The sequence below is a fragment of the Hydra viridissima genome, unplaced genomic scaffold (assembly GCF_058129835.1).
Source record: "Hydra viridissima isolate aposymbiotic clone 2 unplaced genomic scaffold, HvirCarnegie_v1 scaffold_8, whole genome shotgun sequence".
NCBI classification, from domain to species: Eukaryota; Metazoa; Cnidaria; class Hydrozoa; order Anthoathecata; family Hydridae; genus Hydra; species Hydra viridissima.
Genome location: NW_028324307.1, coordinates 1,887,025 through 1,911,284, shown reverse-complemented (window position 1 = coordinate 1,911,284; position 24,260 = coordinate 1,887,025). Strand labels below are relative to the sequence as shown.

The 24,260-nt window shown below is 29.2% G+C and overlaps 2 protein-coding genes across 2 annotated transcripts; both read left to right on the top strand.

The window, feature by feature from the left end:
- Nucleotides 1-2,478: 2,478 nt before the first annotated feature.
- Nucleotides 2,479-4,900, top strand: LOC145186582 (serine/threonine-protein phosphatase CPPED1-like). Its single transcript, XM_090096727.1, has 2 exons — nt 2,479-3,006; nt 4,367-4,900. Exons 1-2 carry the CDS (start codon nt 2,580-2,582, stop codon nt 4,822-4,824), a joined length of 885 nt encoding a protein of 294 aa, XP_089952853.1. The 5' UTR covers nt 2,479-2,579; the 3' UTR covers nt 4,825-4,900.
- Nucleotides 4,901-9,531: 4,631 nt separating this feature from the next.
- LOC149884473 (erythroid differentiation-related factor 1-like) lies at nt 9,532-22,979 on the top strand. The gene is made up of 10 exons (XM_090096162.1): nt 9,532-9,884; nt 10,590-10,700; nt 14,764-14,867; nt 14,997-15,521; nt 17,087-18,491; nt 19,253-19,434; nt 19,525-19,663; nt 19,822-19,980; nt 21,327-21,479; nt 22,142-22,979. Exons 2-10 carry the CDS (start codon nt 10,623-10,625, stop codon nt 22,691-22,693), a joined length of 3,297 nt encoding a protein of 1,098 aa, XP_089952288.1. The 5' UTR covers nt 9,532-9,884; nt 10,590-10,622; the 3' UTR covers nt 22,694-22,979.
- Nucleotides 22,980-24,260: the final 1,281 nt, after the last annotated feature.

Genomic DNA, 24,260 nt, shown 5'->3' with positions numbered 1-24,260 from the left:
TGCTGTCATATTTTTAAAATGATTCTTAATCAGCATAAAATTCTTTATCATAATAAATCATAAAAGTAGAGGGAGGCGGGGAGGAAGAAAGTTGATTAGCACTAGAAAACAGAAACTTTCGGCTTCGGCCAAAACCGAAACCAAAATTTCTGCTTCAACAATTTTTTAGTTTTTCGTTTTCGACCGAAATTTCGGTTTCAACGGCTACCGAAATGAACCTAAACTTTTTTGAGATTTAAGTTTAGATAACTTGTTTTTTAATTTAGTGTGGGATGATGACGATTTCCCAATTGTAATAGTTTGTTAGTAAATTAACTTTTAATTGTAATAATTGTAGAGATTTTTAATTGAAATCACAGTGCATGATTGATCCAAGTTACTATTCTCTAGTCATCCTTAGGCGAACTTTAAATATCAAAATTTTTTTACATGTTCTATTTTTTCTTTAATTATGTTACAGTCTGATCGTTTAATTACCTTATGTTCCATAAATCCAACTATTCAGTGTGGAACTTCAAAATCATAAAAACGATTGAGGAAACTAATTAAATTAAATTACTATCAGGATCTTTATTTACGATCTGAATCTTTCAGTGAAGAAACATTTAAGTGAACCAAAATCAATAATTTCATCAAAAACTTCTCAGTTCTAAATTTTAAAAAATAATTGAAAGAAAAGCTATTTGTGAAATCATTTTACCGTAACAGGCAGTGATTCCCAAATACGCAACTTGTAATATCTGCTATGTGAAAATATCTCGTGGATCATTCGATCCAAAACTTCAATCACTTAGTGGACTTTCATCTCATTTAAGAACTCGGCACCCACAGCTTACTCTAAAAAATCTCCTAACTGAAAAAACAATACTCACAACTACTGGCAGTCCTGAAAATATACCAACTTTAGATCAACTTGAGCCTATTATAATTAAAAAAGCACAGTACCCTTATTTGACATCATAAAAAAATCTCGTGGATTGAAAACTGCTCGTTTTACTTTGGAGAGACTATGTATTTAAACTTGTAAAAATAGAAGAGTGCCTAAGCTGCTCCATCAACAGAATATATAAAATAAAAAAAAAGGTCTGTGGAGAGCACGCACTAATAAACTAACCATTAACACAAATTAAGTTACAAATGCCACATTTAACAAAACCCAATTACAAAAAATTAAATAATAAATGTTACTTTCAACATGCTTCTTTACAATAATTAAATTATTACTGTCATTTTAACACGCTCCCCCTTGTTAACTTGTCAACATAGTTTGTCTTTTAATTGTCTTAGATATTTTCCCTCATGAGCTGCCTGTCGGGTTGGACGTTTATTAATTGACCTGAGCGCCGCATCATTCTGCCCAATATCGACTTCAACTGCACAAACATATTTTTTCGAATTATAATCTTTATCTTTGCTATCTTGTTCAACATCGATCTCTAGAGGAAATAATTTTTGGACAGGTCGGAAACATACCTTGGGTGTTCCTTTATTCGAACCTTTAATTTTGCTCCAAGAATTACTTTACCTTAAATAATTTCCACAACTCTAGCCATTTTCTATTGACTTTTGGGTGTCAAATCTTTGCCCCTTAATTAACATAATATCATTTACTTTTAGTAACTTTTATTCTTTTTTATTACTAAATTTATTATATAAATGTTGTAGTTTTAACTCATTCAGGTTAATTATACTGAAATGCTTTTGATAATCATAAACTAAGTTCCTTAAGTACATCGCACGTTTCTTGATATCAACCAAATCAAAACATAAATTTGATTCCACATTATTTCTTGATATATTTCGTCCATACCTCAAGTGAAAGGGAGTAAGCGCTTTCTCATTATCACCTTCAATCATGAAGACAAGTGGTCTACTATTAATTACAGATTCGATATCGCATAAAACTGTTTGCAGTTCTTCATAAGTGACGAGGGATTTTCCCATAACCTTTAATATTGGTATCTTAACCGATCGTACCAATCTTTCATAAATTTCTCCCACCAAGGGGAAACAGGTAGGATGAGTTTTTTATTAATCTTATTATTTAAAAAAAACTTCTTTACTAAAAGATTATTAGCTTGTTATTCTCAAAATGGCGAATATTAGGGTTTTTAGTGGGATTTTTTAAAACTTTGACTTCGAATTAGAGCACTTTCTGTTAATTTTCATGTCTATGTTTTTATATTTTTTTGAATCAGCATGAAATTCTCTATTATAATCACTGACGCAAAAATGGTAATTACTAACCGGAAATGATAGATGAGTCACATGAGATGACTTCAAGCAATTACCACTAACAAGTAAGTAAGAGAATAGAGCGAGTTAATTTAAAAAAACAACAGAAAATCACGGTAAATCCAAGGAGGTTTAATACACTCTATTTATTTAAACCTCCTAAATTAAACCTCCTTGGGTAAATCTGACTAACACAAGGATTTCTCAGAAAACACGGCAAATGACGAAAACACGGAAAATGTGTTATCTAGATCTCTTTTAAAAAAAAAAATATTTTTTCGTTCTTAAGTTTTATCACAAATTTTTTTTAGACTTCTTACTTTAAAACTATATATGTAAAATATATGGCTGTAAATGATATTGTATTTGTTGCAAAAGAGGGAATCCATGACCCTTCAAAAGGCTTTATATTTGTTCAAGCAGCTGACACCCAGTTTGGATTATTTGATGAGTTTTCTGGAATTCCTCATGAATTGCAAGCATGGGACAAAGAAATAGCTTTGACAAAAAAGGCTATTGAAGCTGCTAATAAAATGGATCCTCTACCAAAATTCTTCATTGTTTGTGGAGATCTAGTTAATGATTTTCCTGGACAAAAACACAGAAAGAATCAAGAGTCAGACTTTAAGAATGTTTTCAAAGATTTACATAGCAATATTCCTTTAGTTTGTGTTTGTGGCAATCATGACATTGGGAATACCCCTACAAAGGAAACAGTAGAAAGTTACAGAAGTGCATTTGGTCCAGATTACTTTTCTTTTTGGGTAGAAGGTAATTCAAGTTGCAACTTAATTTTGAATTTAAATCTTGCATGAGATAACTCTCATTACAATATTGGTTAAAGTTATCTTTATAACTGATGTTGAACCAGTTATTAAACTAACGCTAAGCATAATGGCAGTAATCGTTGTTAAAGTTTCTGGTGATAAAATATTCCAGCTCGTTTTTTCAACATTAACTGAATGCAGAGCTTATGAATCGCAGATTAAAATCCTTAAAATAATTTCTAAGACAAAAGTTTTGGTTTATTGTTGTGTTAACCAACTAAAAATTTTATATGCTAATTTTCTTCAAACCTGAATGTGTAAATTTTGCTTAAAACTTGAACCAGTTTTAAAACTTTTATGTTGAAATTTTTTGGTTAAAAAATTATTGTGTCACATAAACCAAAACCTTCAAAAAATGCCACTTTTTTTATCTTAAGTATTAACAGTTGCAATTTCATTTTTTCAATAAAGTCCTGCATCTACTTTGCTCATTTCAATTAAATTTAGTAAAAGCAATTAAAGAGAACTCTTTCGCTATAAAAAGAGAAAATTGGATATGTCAAAGATATAAATCATTTGAAAACAATCTAACAGTGAAAGCAGTCTACATGCAAACCCTAGTTTTTATCCTCATTGATATCTTTATATCCTTTAATTCAATGTTTCTTTAGTCAAGCTTGTATCCTCACTTGTACCCTCACTTTTATCCTCACTTGTATCCTCACTGATATCTTTTCGTATTTAATGAAGTATTTTTAACAGTGACAAATTTAACAACTTTTATTATTCCTGTCGAAGAACTGCATTCAACTAAATTCAGCAAAATTAAAGTTATTACATCCAAATCCTATTTTAGCTTTATTGATGTTACAGCTATCAATTTAATGCAGAATATTTATCGCTTTAGTCGTTGCACATGCCTTAAATCATAGCCAGCTATTGTACATTGTTTTGAACTAGTTGTAATGTTTAACCTAGACAAAGCTAAAAAACCTATGGATTCAGGGTCTAATTCTTCCTTGGTTTCATCTATGTTGTATATAGATTTTTAAACTATTTTGTAGTTATTTAGGATCAATTGTTGAAAATGTGAGCATGTATTTGCAATTTTTTTTAAACTGGATTTTTTAATAAATGCAAGATGAATCTTTCAGCCTACCTTTTTCAGCTTAATGATATTTAAGTAAACTGTCTTAAAATCTTAACATTACAAGTTAAAGAATATATTGACTTTTGTAATATTTCATTTAAAAAAATCTCAAAAATCTTTCTGAAATCTTATAAACACAAGTTAAGCTATTTTGTATACTAATTCTTTTACATACATTCATTCAATTTCTGTATTTTTCTTTATGTTTCTGTAGGTACATTTTTTATAGTACTGAATTCCCAGTATTATGCAGATCATTCAAAAGTACCTGAAGAGTATGAGAAACAAGAAAATTGGCTGGATGAACAACTTCTTTTATCAAAGACCAAGCAGTGTTTACATATTATCATTTTCCAACATATACCATGGTTTCTGCAGCATCCAGATGAAGAAGATGAATATTTCAACATGCCAAAACACATACGGCTGCCTATTTTAAAAAAACTTAAAGAAGCTGGAGTTAAAAAAGTATTCAGTGGTCATTATCATAGAAATGCTGGAGGCTATGATGAAGGTTTAGAAGTCGTTGTTACAAGTGCAATAGGCTTTCAGTTGGGTACTGATAAATCAGGATTAAGACTTGTTAAAGTAGATGCTAATGCTATTGAACATAAATATTATAGTTTAGATGAGTTACCCTCGACGTTTGATCTAAATAATGGGTTGCCATGATTTTATAAAAACATTTAATATAAAAATTGTAAAATAAAATAAAGTTTTTTTTGAAATACATATTTAAAGTTAATTTGTTTTACCGTTCAATTTTTAATTTTCGATCTAAATAAAAATTGAATGGAATATTATTATAGAAAGAAAATATTTTCGTTCTATTTTTTAAAACGAATTCTTTTTTTTTTATATATATAATTATTATTATACAACTATTCAAATATTATTCGAATGTAATAGTTACATGGTTCGAATATAATTATTCGAACTGAATAAAAAATGAATCAAAAATTGTTATGGAATGATAATATTTTCGTTCTATTTTTAAATTCTATTCAAGGCTTTCGATTTATGACTTCAAGCATAAAAATATCAACCTTGGTTTTTTATTTTATAAAACATATCTCGCAAGAAACAACTAACAAACTAAAACCTACGTAATGAGTTTGAGTAAATATTTTGCTGTTAGAAGGCATAATATTTTTATTATTATTATTTTTATTATTATTATAGTATAACGTTACACTTGATTACGTTTTCTCATTTTTGTGTTCGCCTATAACACTGATTCTTACTTCTATTAATTATATATGCCCATATGATTTATATTCTATATTACATTAAAATTAGATGACATAACAATTTTATTCGACAAACTAAATTTGAACTAAATAAAAACTAGAACTAAAATTACTTTAACATGAACTGAATAAAAACTTAACTAAAATTTTTGCCTCCGAACTGAATAAAAGCTAAAACTATTTTCTGAAAGAAAATATCACTGCTTCATTCCTTCATTGAAAAAATATTTTAAAATAACATTTAAAAAATGTCGCCAAAATAATACGAGACATTTATGTTGAAACCTGTATTTTGTCGATTAAATACAAATAACGGTCAAATACACTTCTCACATTTCAAGTAAACTTGTCAAAACATTTAAAAACCGTATTCAATCGATTTTCGATATATCAGGGTCTCAGAGAACCAGGGAAAAAGTACAAGAGTTCGATATATTGAGAAAGGGGTTGAATATTCAACAGCTTTCTCGATATATCGAACTCTTGTACTTTTTGTCAGATAAAAAATAAAATGTTTTTAGCGAAAGTCAGGTGGATTTCCTTATATTCGAATGTAAGGAAAGCTACCTGACTTTCGCTAAAAACATTTTATTTTTTATCTGACAAAAACTAATATCAATCAGGGAACAATTTTCGGAAAACATATGTACACTGGGATTGCTAAAAATTATTTTTTCTGTTTTCATTAGATCTTCAAGTTTAAATGCTCGCTATCGAATTTTATTTCCGTTCCATCATCGCCAGCATATTCTAGTTTAACTCGCTGATCCCAGATTTTTTTAAAAATTCAAATTACTAAACAGTTTCTTTTAACACAGCATTCAATAAAGAAGCAAGATCTTCTATTGTTTGAAAGGAGAGAATTTTTGACAAGGGTTCGTTTTTGTCAACAGCCTTAACACCCAGAGGCACACTTTTCTGACGGTAATGAGCTTTAAGGCTTCTTAATGACCTAATGAGCTCACACTGTGTCACGAAATGACTATTAATTCGAACCTCTTGTCCCGAGAAAACCCTTTGGAGGTTTGAGAGTACACATGTGTAGAATTACACTAGAGTTGGTTTTGAAATCTTTCATCATTGTCCGAGAAAGAAAAATCAGTTTAAAGTTTCTAATTTTATGCTTATTTAATAAGGTCAATAAACTAAGAGTTTTTTTTTCTTTCTCAAAAAAACTGTCTATTTTGGTTATTTGTTTTACAAATAGTACATACAAAATATTTTAGCAAAAAAATAATTAACTAAAAAATTCCGGGAAAAACCTGCAAACAGTTTAGAAACCGTTTTAAAAGAACAAGGTGTGCGTCATTTTTCAAAATGCCTAACCAAGCAAAAACTCATGAAGACAACAGGAAAACTGTCTGTTTTCTCTGTATGAACAAAGCTAACAGGCAGCTGACTGATTTTATGATTAAACGCAGTCAAGAAATTTTGGGCCAAAGAATCAACTTTGAAGACCAAAGAGTACCAATTGGAATCTGTGAAAACTGTCGAGTAAGTCTCAGAAGAAAAGGTGAAGGGAGAGATGTCCAACTTCCTTCCTTGCCAGACTATCAAAACATAAAGATCCGTCCTGCAACAAGAGAATCATCATGTGATTGCTTGATTTGTAGTGTGGGAAAAGCAAAATTCAGAAGCCCTCAGATAAGTGGAGCAACAAACACTGCCAGTCAGCTTATAGAACAGCCAATTGTTGAGAAAAGATGTTCAGCATGCTTTTCATTGATAGGAAGAGGCATCCCTCATGTCTTTACTAAAGCAATGTTACGACAGAACTTACTCGAAGTTGCAGAAAAGGACAAAAAAGCACCAGAAAGAGTGGCTGTTTCTGTAATTGCCAACAAAGTTCCTTCCCCCCATGGCACTGTCCGTCTCAATCAAGGAGTAGGAAGACCCTTTCCAGTAACTCCAGGTAAAAACTGTACTTTTTAAACAAAAAAAACTTTTGTCAAAGGGCATAGCAATAAAATATACACTATGAATTTCGGAAATGATACAATGGTAACTTTCTGTGATTTTTTGCAGGTCCATCGCGACAAAGAGAATTATTTCCTTCATCTACACCCACCTTGACTGCACAACATCTAGTACAAGTTCAAAACCAGATTGGTCTTTCAAATAGAGGAATGAATATGCTTGCTTCAACTCTAAACAAAGTAGTTCCACAGCGTGTTGTGGAGAAAAATTTCAGAGAAAGGTTTGAATCTCTTGGAAAGCAACTTTCTGACCTCTTTGTCACCTCAGAAATTACTGATACATCCAAAAGCACTAGCCAAGAGTCTAAACATTTATTGGTGTACTGCAATGAAATGGAGTCATTAAGAAACACTGTTGCTGAAGTCAGAGGCCCTCAGTCAGACCAGCTTATTAAGGTGGGGATAGATGGTGGAGGCGGGTTTGTGAAAGTTTCTTTTGGTATTATGAGCTTAGAAACACCAGATAGTTCTCCTCCATCAAAAAAACCTCTCTTTAAAAATTTCAAAGACTCAGGAGTGAAGCGTCAACTTTTGGTGGCCATTGCAGAAAATGCCTCTGAAAACTATGACAATGTCAAACAAATCCTGGATAAACTGTGTTTAGAGAGAATGTCTTTTGTGTTGTCATGCGACATGAAGCTTGCTAACATAATTTGTGGCTTGCAATCTCACTCTAGTGCACACCCTTGCACCTGGTGTGACATTGAGTCAAAGAATCTTCATCACAGTGGTGAGCTTCGAACATTTGGCTCCATTCGTTCTGATTTTGAAGGCTTCCAAGCAGCCGGTGCCCAAACAAAAAAGGCAAGGGACTTTCAAAATGTTGTTCACCAGCCAATAATAAGACTTTCTGATGATACTCTTGTCCTAGATTTTATTCCTCCTATGGAACTTCACCTTCTTATTGGTGTTGTGAACCACCTCTTTAAGAACCTCTGTCAGGTTTGGCAAAATGCAGATGAGTGGCCAAAAATGATCAACATTCAACAACAACCTTTTCATGGAGGACAATTTGCTGGCAATGAGTGTAGAAAGCTTTTGAGAAATGTTGACTCACTTCAACAACTTGCAGAGAAGCATGCTTGCTTTTTGGCATTTCCATTTATTGAAACCCTCAGAAAATTTGATGCTGTTGTTCATGCCTGCTTTGGGAATACACTCCAACTGAACTACTGTGAGCTTATTGAAGAGTTTAAAGCTTCCTATCTCAACCTTCCAAACACAAGTGTTACCCCCAAAGCACATGCTGTTTTCTTCCATGTGACACAGTTTATTGATTGCCACAACCACTCTCTGGGCATCTTTTCTGAGCAAGCCACAGAGTCACTTCACCACAACTTCAGTCTTCATTGGCAACGTTTCAAGAGGCCAGCCATCCATCGGGATTATCCCAGGAATCTTCGAAACTGTTTGATCGAGTATAACAGTAAACATTTATTTTGATTTCTATTTGTGGAAGAGACATTTACAGTTACTGATTACATATGCTATGTAAGAGTTTAATAAAGGCTTGCTTCTTAATCAATTGAGTAGAATAATTTTGTATAAGTATCTAGAATCATTAATGTTTTTCACAGCTTGAATTTCAAAGCTGAAAGTAGAAAACTGTTTGTCTTTCAAGAATATTTTTTATGTATTTTTTTTGGTTTTGCTTTGTTTAGAGTTGCAAACACATTATATGTTGAAGAAATTTATATGTTATAATAGAGAACAAGATTTTTTTAAAGAAATTATTTTTTTGTAAAATTTTTATTCTGAGCAATAAAATTAAAAACTTTAAACTGATTTTTCTTTCTCGGACGATGATGAAAGATTTCAAAAGCAACTCTAGTGTTATTCTACACATGTGTACTCTCAAACCTCCAAAGGGTTTTCTCGAGACAAGAGGTTCGAATTAAAAGTCATTTCGTGACACTGTGCTCAAGGACAGATGTGGTGTTAGACAATTGAATTTTTGAATATTCTGAGAAAATAAATTAAATTTTCTTTTATTCTTACAAGCTGAAAGGCAATAAAAGTAGTATAACATTAATGTTTCTTAAATTCACAGCACCTTTACTCATAAGAAATTTAAAACCATTATTTTTTAAAATATCGCGAAAAAACTTTTTTTTACCACCTTCAAACAGTTGCCGTAAAAATTATGCTTTTACGTAGAGTCCGCACTTCACAGAACTTCGAACTGTCTGAAAATTTCACGAAAAGTCCAGAAGTTTCCAAAGTTGCTATGTTTCCCTAGTAAAACTAAGCTCTAATTTGAGCAAAAAGAATATTTAAACTTAAATTTTGATCTTCCTTGAATGTTTAACAAACTATCCCAACATGTCTATGTATATATTTCTAAATAAAACGTGGGTAGCTGTAGTGAAACTTGTTTAGTAGAATTAAGAAAGTGTTTTCTTAATATTTCCTACCTTTATGTTAATAGTAAATTTTCATTATCAAGTAGTAATTTTTTTGATATCGGTCTACACATTTTCTATTGGTTTCAAGCATAATTTTTTTGGTAAGTGTTTATGAACTGCAGTGTGACATATATAAATCTAATGCAGTATTATGTATAAATATCATTTTTTATTATGTACCTTCATTGTTGTTGTTGTTATCATCATCATCATCATCATCATCATCATCATCATCATCATCATCATCATCATCATCATCATCATCATCATCATCATCATCATCATCATCATCATCATCATCATCATCATCATCCTTTATTATTATTATTATTATTATTATTATTATTATTATTATTATTATTATTATTATTATTGCTATTATTATTATCATTATTATTACTATTATTACTATCATCATTATTACTATTATTACTATCTTTATTATTACTATTATTACTGTTAATTGTGGATTGTTTTCTAAAATAAAAATATATTTGGATCGAAATTGTATAATTTCGATCCAAATATATTTTTATATGGGAAAAGAGCTTGACATCTTTGATTTAGAAAAAAGAGACAATTCTGAATTATAAAATGTTTTTAGTCAATTTTCAAATTTATCTGTTATCATTTCTTTAATGTTATATAATGTTATAATATTAGTATATTCTGTAAGAAATTAATATGACATACATACTGTACCCCATTTATACATACATACATACATACATACATACATACATACATACATACATACATACATATATAATCATGTCTTTTTTATAAAATTTCATGTTATATTATAGGTATAATATACCGAAATTGAATATATAATCCAGATGGCATGCAGTATTTCTTCAAATGCTGTTTTAAAGTATGAAGAGCCTTTACCCTTGGTTTATGTGCAGCTGGAAAAAGTAAGTTGTTTATTGGTAATTGAATATTAGCATTCATTAGAATATCAAGTAAAAGTAATGTAATTATGTTTTAAATTTTAAGTTCATTAAGAACATAAGTTGAACAGGACTATCTTTCTGAGTAATTTATGAGTAATTTATGCATGCATCTATATTAGGTTGTGTCATAATTAAATTTTTTTTTGAACCCTAACCACCTAGGATAGTTATTCCAATAGGAAAAAATGAGTTTTAATTCAAAGATAAAAGTATGTCATTTTCTTTGTCTCTATTCTTACAAATTGTAATCAATATGTAATATAAAATGTGGGACCTTGAAAATTGAGCTAAAATCTGAAATTTTTATCCTATGCTTTCCAAATGACCCATATATTATTTTAGAAGCAATTGGAAAGTTCTTTCTATCAAAAATTACATTCATTAGACCAGTAACAAATTTTCAAAGTTTACCAATTTAGTGGATTTTAATTGATATTTAAATTGAACAATTTCTTTTTTGATTCCTCTTAACAAAAACACATCTTAGCAACAAAGAGATATTTTTACAATCAATTAATTTTAGCAAGAAAGGTTAACTTTTGCATCTTGACTGCTCATTCAGAACAGTTGTTTGATACATTAGCCAAGGTTTGTCTTTGTCTTTACTTATGTTTGATGAAGGTTTTTTTTTTTTTTAATTCAATGGAGAGAAATAATTTAAATATCAATGAAATTCCACCAATATGTGGTATTCAATCATTTGATGACAATATATGCTGGTCTAATAAATTCACTTTTTAACAGAGTGAACATCCCTACCACTTCTAAAATGATATATGGGTCATTTAGAGTGCACAGAAAAATTCTAAATCTTAGCTCAATTTTTAGGGTCTTCACTTTTTTTCTGGAGAAATGGGTGTTTTTAACAGTTTACAAATGCAGTTTGACAGTTAGAAAAAGAACCTTGAAAATGGTGCTGTATATGTGTTGTGTGTGTGTGTGTGTGTGTGTGTGTGTGTGTGTGTGTGTGTGTGTGTGTGTGTGTGTGTGTGTGTGTGTGTGTGTGTGTGTGTGTGTGTATATAGGGGGGGGGTTCAAAGTATTTTTTTTAATGGGTTAACTATCCCAAATGGTTGGAATTTGATAAATGTATATCTTTACAGTTCAGTGAATAAATTTTAGACCACCATAATTTTACAATTATTTTGAGTTTTTCTTAAAAATATAATTTACTTATAAGATTAAAAAAAACAACAGTTTTATAGACATTTGTTACAAACGAAAATTTCTAAAAATAATTTTATTAGATATAATACAAAAAGAAACAAAACTAATGATTTGTATGCCTGCCTTTTACACTGATCACAGAAGCAATTCTCCTAGGAATTGATTCATATAAATTTGTAATGGAATTTTATGGAATATTGCCCCATTCCCTTTTTAATATTTGGAAACATTCTTTGAGATTTCTAGGGTTATTTTCTGCCTTTTCTTTGTTTGTTTGTTATATATGAAGGACTTATGAAGTAAAATAAAATCAGGTTTATAGACACATATATTACAAACAAAAATATCTAGAAATAGTTTAACAAAATATGATATAAAAAGAAAAAACAATTAATACTTAGTATCTCTGTCTTTTGCATTGATCACAGAAGCAAATGTCCTGGGAATTGACTCATAAATTTGTAATGAAATTTTGTGGAATATTGGGCTACTCTCTTTTTAACATTTGAAAACATTCTTCGACATTTTTGGGGTTATATTCAGCCTTTTTTTATCCAAATAATCCCAAACATGTTCAATAAAGTTCAAATCTGGACTTTGAGGAGGCCAGTTCGTTACTTTGAGAACTCCCTCTTTACACATAATCTGTTTATATTCTTTGGCCACAAGGGAATAATGTTTGAGATCATTGTCTTGCTGCAGAATAAAATTATTACCAATTAGTCTCATTCCAGATGGTGTCTTTGATTTGTGTGATTTTTTTAAATTTCCACATTCTGTTCTCCTGTCAGTTTGATATCAGTTCTGATTAAATCACCTACTCCAGATGATGAAATACAACCTCAAACTAGAACAGAATCTTCTCCATGGTTGATTTTTGGATGTAGACAATCAGGGCAATAAGCCTCTCCAGCCTTTCTTCTTACATACTGTTGTCATCCACTACCAAATAATTTAAGTTTTGATTTATCTGTGTATGGGACATGGTTTTTTTTATTTCTTGTGTCCAATCATTATGCTATTTTTTTTCTCTTTATTTCCATGATGTAACAAAGGCTTTTAAACTACAACATACCCTTTTAACCTAGCTTTGAGCAAATGTTGTTGAATGCAAGATGAGGAAATGTTGTTACCAGACACTGCTTGAATGGCATGGGCTAGTTCACTTGAGGTTTTTTTCTGATTTTGCAGAGACACATTTTTAAAATACTTTATAAAAATGTTTTATAAGCTTTAGAGGTCTTCCACTTCATGTTTTATTCTCAAGAGATCTCGTATTTTTAAATTTTTTTATAATTTCTCTTATGGCTGCCCTTGAAATTTTTTTTTACTTTTTTTGACAATTTGTTGTTGAGACTAGTCTTCTTCATGAAGAATAGTCATTTTATTTACATCTTGGTAGTGGAAATTTATCCATTTTAACACTTTAAACACAAAAAACATAATACAAAAATTAATACAAAATAAAAAGAAAAAACTAGAGAAAGTTTTGCTTTTAGAAAAATGAAAAATAATATTAAGTGCAAAGTATCTATGAAATGTTTTTGTAAACTGTGCTATCATCTAAAATGAAGCCTTTATAACAGTTAATAAAAAAAAATTCAAAAGCAAACTAAAAACAAATGAGCTGATATAAATTGGTTCAGCTCAACATATAAAGCAAATAAACACAATAGGTATTTAAATACAAGAAACTATTTAAAGTTTTGTTAAATATTTCTTTTATTTGTTAAGATAGTGTTTAGTAGTGATTGACCGGAACTGGCATTTTGCCTGAACCAAATCGAAAATATATTTTTATTATTCCTAACCAGAACCAGATTAGAAAATAAACCCAAACCGGAACTGGAACCAAAAATCAATAATTCTTTTTAAAAAAGTTAGCTCTAATTTAAACAAAACATCAAATTAATAAAAATAATTAAAAACAAAATCCAAGAACTGAAAGATTTTCTTGACAAAAAGAAGTTTTTCCAAATTTTCTCAAAGGAGTCTGTTTCTTTTGTTTGAGAGAATCTTCAGCTATAGGAAACAGTCTTTTAACATTTGTGGATGTTGGAGGTGGTGTTAGGTATCTTTTTTGCCACTTTAGTCAATGCTAACTTGGTTTTGGTATTTAAATTTTTTAATAGCTTTTCCAAAACCCAAGGCATTGACAATTCAAAAGTCATTTAACTTTCTTTCAATTGGCTCTGTTTGAGATTGCACAATAACTTTTGACAATGTGTAAAGATGAGTTTTTTTCATTGTTGCCAGATAGAATTTCAGTTGCAGGAGCTAATTCATCTTCAAGAAGTTCAAAATTGTCCATTTGGGTACTGACAATGTTTAGATAAAAAATAACGATAAAAGACATTACAAGATATGAATATTAATTTAAAACTAACTTAAACAAGAAAATTAACTAGTTTTCCAACAGAACCAAATCTTATTTACATTAGTTCTCAAGCTAAACATCTAGTTAATTTATACATTTTTAAAATTATTTTTGTTTAAATGGTAATTACGCTATAATGCTAAATAAAGATTTTTAATATCTATTTTCTGTAACATTTTGAACTGAAAATTTGGTTGGAACCGAAATCTTAAATATATCCAGAACTGGAATTTCAGTCGATCACTAGTGTTTAGCATTACTTAAAATGAGACATTCTTTTATATAAAAAATAAAAAGTTTTATTAAGTGGGCTAAAACATATTCACAGTACTGTATGTATGTATGTATGTATGTATGTATGTATGTATGTATGTATGTATGTATGTATGTATGTATGTATGTATGTATGTATGTATGTATGTATGTATTACATACGTACGTACGTATGTACATAAGTGTTTACACAAGTATATATTTTAGTTCACTGATCTTAATTTGCCTCCATCAAACTGGTTAAATGACAATCTAGCTGGAAAGTTTTCAAGTTTTTCTGCTAAAAAACGGAAAACATTTGACTGTACCAGGTTACCAATTTTTTATATTTTATTATATTCTGTTATATTCAATAAAATGAAATTTCAGAGTTATCCTTGCAGAAATAATTGCAGGTGACTTAATTACGATTTTTTATTTTGCTTTGATTATAATTTTAGTTTGATTATGGCAGAAAAGTATCCTGAGTACATGGAGGAAGTTGATGTTGTCTCAGCTGCAGAGCACATTAAAAAACTTCTTAAAATCCCATTTAGTTCTTCTCAAATTAGCATGTCAGTTCATCGCATCGGAAGAGCTTTACTTCTTAATGATTTTGACATACCTACTCTTTTGCATTCACATATTGGTGGAGAAAATAACAAACCTTGGAATTGGCTACATGATTTGTATAGTGCTGAAACACAGAAAACAGAATTATTCCCTAAAAAGCGCAATAAAGAACTAAGTCATTTAGAAATAATGCGATCAAAGTTTATGTATTACAGTATCAGTGAAAGTAAAGCTGTAAGTGATGGAGTTGCTGATAAACAACTGCAATCTGTAACAGACAACTGTGCAAAAAACCTTACTTCTAGTTTTCAGAGAGATATACTGTGGAATTTTGAAGACATAACAATGCTTGTGGGATCTGATCTTCCAATATTCGGTGGAGGGAAATACCCAGCAGTCAGTTTAAGGCTACAGTAAGTCTTAGTAAATATAATTTTTTTTAGTAATTTACCTAAAGTTCTGTTATTACAAATCTAATGACTATGTTATGATCATGTACTTCATTCAAAGTAAAAAAAAAAATAGCAGACAAAAGTTCTAGACTTAAATATTTTATCTTATTTATTAGAAAATATCTAAAAATTAAAAGTTTCTTTTTTACATTTGCTTAATATTGTAATTTTGTCTAAGATTTTAAAGCAAAATAATGGGCGGTGCATAAGTTTTGTACAAATCTTAATTTAATTTTTCTAGCTAATTAAAAAAAATCTATAATCTATGCTATTGAGCAACAGATAAAAGTAAAGAAATGAAAAAAACTTGTTAACCAGCTCTATAACACAAAACTACTTCTGCTCATTGGCAATGAAAAATACTTTTGTTTTGAAGGTAATAACATGCCTGGAAATTCTGGATACTGTTAAAGAAAAGGTTCACTTTGTAGCCATATCTGACCTTGGTATGCCCAAGCTTTTGTCTCATACTTTCAAGGGTGTAGCAATTAATGCATCAATCTATATTAAAAAATGTCTAAAAAAATGACTTCTTCCACTCATTCATAAGTATCATAGTGACTTTAATTATTTATTTTAACCAGATTTTTCAATTTTTCATTACTCTAAAGACTCTTAAAATAAAACAGTTATGTTGATAAATCCAAACCACTAAAAATACCTCAAGCACAATTTATGGAGTACTTTTGGGGACATTTGGCTCAAAGGATTTATTTGGGAGGTTGGCTGTCTGCAACAAATCATAATAGTTTTTTTTCTTTACTTATAAATAAGATATTAAAGTTTTTATTTTGTTGGATAACTTATCACCCGCTAACTGTATTGTTTTTTATAAAAACAAAATGTGCTACACGTATTTCTCAAACCATTCACCTGATTACTTTGTGCCAAAATTATTTTTCTTTTTGAATTAACTTTTAAATCTTTTTCCTCTTATTTTTTTAAAATTGGGTTGTGATGACAAAACATAAGTTTGCTCAAATAAGTTTAAAAGAAGATACAATCTTTTGAATTTCATACACTTAACTTTCAACAAAGAAATAGCCCCCCCCCTAACTTAATACCAAGGAGTGCAAATGCAGCTGTTACTCTCATTATTTGTGTGGTTTAAATCTTTTTCTTCATACAGCAAAATGTATATGAAATGTGAAGTCTCCAATTATTGTAGTTTACAAGTTATACAATAAATTTTTTTTGTATTACCCTGGTTTTGCAGTTGCTGGTATAAATTATAGGTTCAAGAATGGTTCGACAATTCTGAAAGGTTGAAGAGAAGAAAAATATTTTGAAAAAATTTTTTGCCAAAAAGTTTAAAATCAAATTCAAATAAAAAGTAACTAACTACTGCTGAAAACTTTAAATTGTAATCTTTTTATCTTATTTATTTTTTAAATTTTTTCTTAATATCTACTGCATCACCAATTTCAACCATTTTTGTGAAAAACAATATATGTTTCTATACTAAGCATGTTCTAAAAGTAACTCTTTTACAGTGAAGTTAAAATTAAAATTTTTACATTTTTCAGTGAATCATCTAAACCCATAAGTGTTTTGACTGGAATTGATTACTGGCTTGACAATCTGATGTGTAATGTCCCTGAACTTATTATGTGTTACCACTTAAATGGTATTGTGCAAAAGTATGAACAATTCAAAACTTCTGAACTGCCTAACTTAGAAGGTAGCAGCTTTTCTCCAAAAGTAATTTGTGATGTAGCTCAAAATATTTTGTCTTTCCTGAAGTCAAACTGCACAAAAGAAGGACATACATATTGGTTGTTTAAAAGCAGAAAGGATGATGTGGTGAAGTTATATGACTTAACCTCTATTGGGACTGGTGAAGGACATAAGGATCCTTTTAAAGTCTCAGTTGCAATGTTACTCTATAGGATTGCTCGCAATATGTATAATTCCCATGATCTTGATGATAAAAATGCAGTAAAACTTGTTCGCATGCTAGAAAACTGCATTTGTTTGATTAGTGATGAAGATGAACCTACCTTATCTTTTGATGCAGGTTGTTTATTATCCCAATTATACACTAATAGCTTACTTAAAAATAAAGAAAATCATGATGATTCAGACTCTGATTTGAGTTTTGAGGATGATGAAAGTGAAAGTGAAAAAACAGCATCATCAATATCTTCATCACCAATTTCAACCATTTCTGTGAAAACAATGTGTGTTTCTTCAAAGGTAAAGAAACCTACCTTACCACCAGAGCCTTTACCACCAGTATCTATAGAAATGAAGTGTAAGAAGGCAATAGTTCACATTGCAAACTCTTTAGCTCTTTTGTCAAAAATGTCAAACTATGTTTTGCCTTCCTCAGGTAATGCCGGTAATCCATTATTGTTAAACAACAAGGAACAACCATTAACTTTAGTTAACCAGAACTTGCAGCCATTTAAAAATAAGCAAGAAATTGAGCAACCAAGAGTTTTAAAAGAGGATCTTACTGTAAGAGATAACCTTTTTACAATGGCTATTTATAATTATCTAGCACTAGTTGATATTTATATTTCTAAAAGAAAGTTTGGACATGGGCTGCGCTGCATCAAGTTATCATTTTGTTGCTATTCTTGCATTCAACAAAAGTCAGTAGTTTTAAACAGTCTTGTAAAATTAATAATGTTTTATGCAGATATATTGACAATTATGTCAAAAAGCAACATCAACACTTCTGCTGAGATGGAAGACTTTCATGCAATGAATGAATATGATTTAAAGATTTTTAATGTTGTAAATTATGAGGAATCTGCTTCTAAAGATATGGAATCTAAAGTTGATATAGAATCCATCCAAAATTCTTTTAAATTAACAAAAGAACTTCTTTTAGTACAGTCTGCTGAGTTGTATGAAGAAGCTCTTTTGAAAGCAGGCAGAGGTGCAAAGGATCTTGCAACTACTGAAAACGAAAATGTTAACCAGGTTATTTTTATATTTTTAAAATTATGTTATGGTGTTGGCCCAGTCATTGCAATTATTTCCATGCAAATAAAACACAATTCATACAAAACAAAATCTTATTAACTAACATAAGATTTTGTTTTGTATGAAAAAAAAACCACTCTGAGCTAATATTGTCCATCTTGTTTGGTGACCTTTTTTTTGTTCGGTGACCTTTTTTGGTGACCTTTTTTTGTTCAGTTACCTTTTTAGGTGACCAATGAAAATGGACAATATTGGCTCAAAGAAAATTCTTTCCTTTGTAGACTATAAAAGCAAGATTTTTATAGTAGTTTTACCATATAATTTTTTTTAGAAGGAAAAAATAAATGGTAATCACACTTTGCATACCATTGATGCACAAGTAAATATATAAAAAATGTCTGATATATTTGTTCTTATTTTCCATTTTGTATCTACGCTAGACTATTATTAAGAAATAATTATTGAAATAATTATACTTACATCTTCTTAAATGATGTTGAATAACTAACTTTCAAGTTTAATAATTAAATTAAGTAAACTTAATCTTTTCAATTGCACAAACAAAAATAATGCAATGATTTATAGGTCAACCCAATATGTTAAGTATATATATGTATTTATATGTACATATATGTGTGTTTGTGTATATACATGTATGTATGTATGTATGTATGTATGTATGTATGTATGTATGTATGTATGTATGTATGTATGTATGTATGTATGTATGTATGTAAACTGTTTTTCATTATTTTTAGGTAGTAGAACTGACAAGGCGTTTGGGAAATATTCGCAATGAGCTTGGTGCAATGTATATGAACCAAGCTGCTGGTATTGCAAAATTGTATGGCTATCCTACAGATTCTGAAATTCAACTATGGAAGAAAAGTCTCTTATTTTTTCAGCAATCAGTTCAAGCTTTTGAGATTGTTAATGACAAGTAACCTCTTTAAAGTTGTTGTTAGTAAAGCAAAGTAGTTATCAAAATATATGTGCACACATTTTTTAAAATATTATTATTGATTTTTAGGGAAAATTTGGCTTTGGTCTACTCAAATAGTGGAAAGCTAATGTATCTGTGTGCTAAAGTCTATGGAAACATTTTAAAAAAATCTCAAGATGACCGTAGAGGCCAGTTTACTCAAGAAGAAAAGACATACTTTGGAAAGGTAATAAGCAAGAAAACATAATTTTTTCAAAAAGTTGATTTGACTTTAAAATTTGACTTTATGGATCTCTTTGATCTGCTTAAAATAGGAAATGTTTAAGGGATTTGTCTTATTATAATTTTTTTTTTTTTTTTTTTTTTTTTTTTTTTATCTTTAAGACATTTGAATACTACAACAAAGCACTGTCAGTTTTACAGAATAAAGAATATTCACCAATAATCTGGGAAAATATATCTCTTGAACTATCTGGCTGCTACTTCACCATGGGGTGTCTAATACAAGATCATGCTCCTTTAACTACAAATGCTGAAGAAAATGTACATTTTTTTCACTTTTTTTTTGCTTTTTTCCTGCTTTTATAAGTTTGAAATGTGAGAAATCTTAAATGGTGTGAAACTTAATGTAAATCATCATGTGCATCTTTTTATCATTATTTAATTATTTTTATTTTACCATTTGCAAATAGTTGTTTTGTTTGTTAATATTATAACTTTCATTAAAATTAAAAAGGTGCTATTATCAAGGGATATCAAGGGGCAGGAGGGATGTACAGGGTGAGTCAAAATTACAGCATCAGAAGTTTTAATTTTTTAAACAGATATCTAAATATCTTAAAAACTAATATTTTACCTTGGGTCCAATCATATTTTGGACATCGTCAGTTATTTTTTCAGCAGGATGACACTTTGGGTCACAAAACTTGCTTTGTTAAAGATTGTTGTGCCCAGAACATCCCAGACATCATTGTTTTTAAAGATTGGCCTCCCTCAAGTTTGGATCTTAATCTAACAGATTATTTAGTACAGAACATTAAGGCAAATTATTGAGGCAAAATTCAGTTAAAAACCACACAAATAGATCAACTTATTAAAGACAGTATTGATCAAACGGGTCAATCTAGATGTCTCCTACATGTGTAACAACATGAACTTACTCTATATGCCATGAAGCGAATGGAAATATCTCTGAGATTTAAATTTTTTGTTATGTTATATATTCAGTAAACATTATTTTCAAAAAAAGTTTGTTTTGGATTATCTTGAAAATTTTTTCAAGAGCGGATCAAACTCTTTTTAAGAGCAGATAAATTTGATGCACCCTGTAGAGAGTGAAGGTTCAGGGCTCAAAGTAATGTAAGAAATTGCAAAAAACTTTCCCATATTTTTATTACCAAATTCCTACTTTATATATGGGAGGGAGGTAAAAATATGTACAAAATATGTCTTTTAAATGGCTTTTTATAGTTATATTTGCTTATATAGAATGTTACACAAATAATATAACAAGTATTCTAATGTACCTGTTTTGAAAATAAAAGAATAGCTGAAGCAGTAATACTAAATGAAAAAAAAAATAATTATAAAAGTAAATAAAAAATTGAAGTTGAAGAAAAAACTTATTGTCTACACGAAAAATGTAATCAAGAATTTTGATTATTAATTTGAGCCCTGAGGCTTCTCTTTCCCAATCTGATATTGAAAATCTTTTCTAATTCAAGTACAAATATCCACTATTAAATGAAGGTAAACTCAGCACAAACTCATTTACTATACTATATATATACTACTAGGGTTTGTTACATATTAGAATTTTATAAATGATATTTTTTTTGCCATTTTTGGGTTTATGAATTTTTTGTAATGTTATAAATGTTTTCATTTAGGTTATCAAGGATGTTTCAAGTGCTTTTATGAAAGCACTACAGTTTTCTGAGCCTTTACTTGCTGGATCCTCTGATAAAAATCAAGTTTTGATGCGTGTTGGAGCTATTCACCATAGACTTGGTTCTCTTTACCATCATATACTTAGAAACCAGGTGTGTTTAAAAAACTTAAACTCAGGAGCCTGTCATTAAGTGAACTATTTTGGTTAAGTGATCCAGTTTATCATTCCCTGTAAATGAATTAAAGTTCCTATTTCGATTGCTCTGTTTTGAATTATCTTCACAGCTTTAAGTCTACACTTAAATCAGAAGAGATGTTGGAGTTTCCAGTTGAGCCTGTGTAAAATTGTTTAAGTTCTACACAGGCTCAGCTGGAACCGTCATCAAACTATAGATATTTTGGTACAATGCTCTATGACATAAAAAATTCTTTTTAAGTAAATTTGTTATCATTTTAAGTCCTTGACCAAATGTTTGTTATCAATATACATGATGTAACATTTGTGAAATGCTTTTTTTTACACCTAGGTAGGTAGGTGTACCTACCTACCTACTGTATGTATGTATGTATGTATGTATGTATGTATGTATGTATGTATGTATGTATGTATGTATGTATGTATGTATGTATGTATGTATGTATGTATGTATGTATGTATGTATGTATGTATTACGTATACATACATATATACATACACATTTATGTACATAGTAAAGTATTGATTTTTAAAATGTTACAGGTTTGAGGTGCAAAATATATTGAATCTTACTAGGGTACTATATTTGAAATAAATAATTAATTGTCTCTTAATTAGATTTCTGATTCTGATAAAAAGAATTTCCGTTCTCTGGCTGAACTTCATTACAAGAAAGTTCATCAAGTTCTTTCTGCTGAACATTTTCCACTACAAGTTCTTCAAGTCATTGTAGAAAGCGCTGCATTATATGATTATTTATTACAGCAGCATCATTCCTTGAAATATCTAAAATTAAAACTCGATGTCCTCAGCGGAAATTTACAACTCATCACCTGCCTTAAAAACCTACTAAAAAGAAATTTTTCTTCTAACGAACTTTGTTTAAAAACCTCTGGTGAAACTGATACCACAGAGTTAATGAAGTTGTCTTGTATCATTTACAATCAGTTATCGTCAACATTTAAAGACGCTATTCTCATGACGAAAAAAGCGAAGCGGCTTGAGGGACTGGAAATTAATGCTTTGAAGTCATGTTTTGAAATTATTCTAAGAAATTCTATAATCACTGATACTAATGTTGTAACTATGTTGGAAAAACTGCTTCTAGTTTTATCAAAAATACATGAGACGTTGATATCTAACGAACAACAAAGTTCTTGTATTCCATAGGTCTTCTGCAGTCAGTTGCGTAGATCAAATATTGCATCATATAAAAATTTTCAACTTATTTTTTCTCTCTGTAAATTTTCTTTAGCTTTTAAAAAAAAAAAAAAATTTTTGTTTTAAAAATTTTGTATTTTTAAACATATTTTATAAAAGGCTTCGATGTTTGTGTTGCAAATTTTATTGAACTGTTTACTTAAATGTTTGAAATTTACGGTAAAGTTTTAAATTTGATGTGTATAATAAAGCATCTGTAAAATAAATTTTAAAAAATATAGATTTGTAAACAAAAGTTTGTGTTATTTTCTTTTGATAAAAATTTTTATTTTCTTTGCTAATTTTATTTATTGGTTTATTTTATAAGTATTAGCGCTTAAAACTAAAACGCAGATGTCAATAATACGAATCTTTTTAAAAAAATATTAATCTTGACATTCAAATAAAGAAAAAATACCATGAAGACTGTTTCGATATTTGAACTGTAAGAATTGCTGTTCAGTATGCGTTATTGATCTGTTTGTATTTGCAAGTTATTTTTTACATAAAGTTGGGTTTACATTATGTCTTTTATGAAAATTTTTGAGCATAATGATTGATGTTATTTTGAGCATAATGATTGATGCTATATCAGTTTCTTAGTTATTCTCAAAAAGAAAATGTTAATCGTAAAAAAAAAAAAAAGTATTATGAAAAGCTTATTTGGTTAACACATGGTGGCCACAATCCTGGAATGTCCTGGATTTTTACAAGTGTCCTGGAAAGTTAAATTTTTTTCAAAAATGTCCTGGATTTTTTTCTAAATCAAGTTAAAAAATTACTAATAATATTGAAGTAGTATAAGATTTTTTATGCAAAAAAAAAATTTATATTAATGGTTTGAATTTAATTTTAAATAAGAGAAAATTATGATTTATTATTTTATACTTATATAATATTCTATTCTATAATTCAATCAATATGAATAAATTTAATGTAAAGATAATTGATAATATTCATTTAATAGGATATAAAATGTCCTGGAATGTCCTATATAATACCTATAGATTGTTGCAAATATTTGTATATGTAATTGTAAATGTTCACATACAATAATAAATAATTGTCAGCTAATTCTGTTCTTAATTTTTTTAATATAAATTAATACATTTTTGATTATAGATACTTTTTTGAAAGATTGGGCAATTCTTTATTAATATATATCTAAATATAAATATTTGGATATATATTATTAAAATATTGGATATATAATACTGATAGAGACACATATTGGATATATAATATATATACGCATGTACGTATAAAATACATATACACACAGAGAGAATCATAGATACCACACCCCATGATATTTTCTTTTTAATGGCATTTCCTATTAAAAATTACAAGTTGAAACTTGCATTATGGTTTAGACGTAAATACAGCAATGTGACTGTAAAAAAATTTATCTTCAAATTTCGTTATGAGGGACATACTCGTTGAAATAGCACATGGTTGTGGAGAATCCTATTCGTTATTAAAAATTGGAGTTTTTCAATAAAATTTTTAAGAGAACTGAAACAAAGACCTCTTTTTA

Coding starts and splice junctions, on each gene's coding strand:
- LOC145186582 (XM_090096727.1), top strand. CDS start 2,580: ATGGCTGTAAATGATATTGTATTTGTTGCAAAAGAGGGAATCCATGAC. Junction 3,007..4,366: donor CTTTTCTTTTTGGGTAGAAG/GTAATTCAAGTT, acceptor ATGTTTCTGTAG/GTACATTTTTTATAGTACTG.
- LOC149884473 (XM_090096162.1), top strand. CDS start 10,623: ATGGCATGCAGTATTTCTTCAAATGCTGTTTTAAAGTATGAAGAGCCT. Junction 14,868..14,996: donor AAAACATTTGACTGTACCAG/GTTACCAATTTT, acceptor TTATAATTTTAG/TTTGATTATGGCAGAAAAGT. Junction 21,480..22,141: donor ATCATATACTTAGAAACCAG/GTGTGTTTAAAA, acceptor TCTCTTAATTAG/ATTTCTGATTCTGATAAAAA.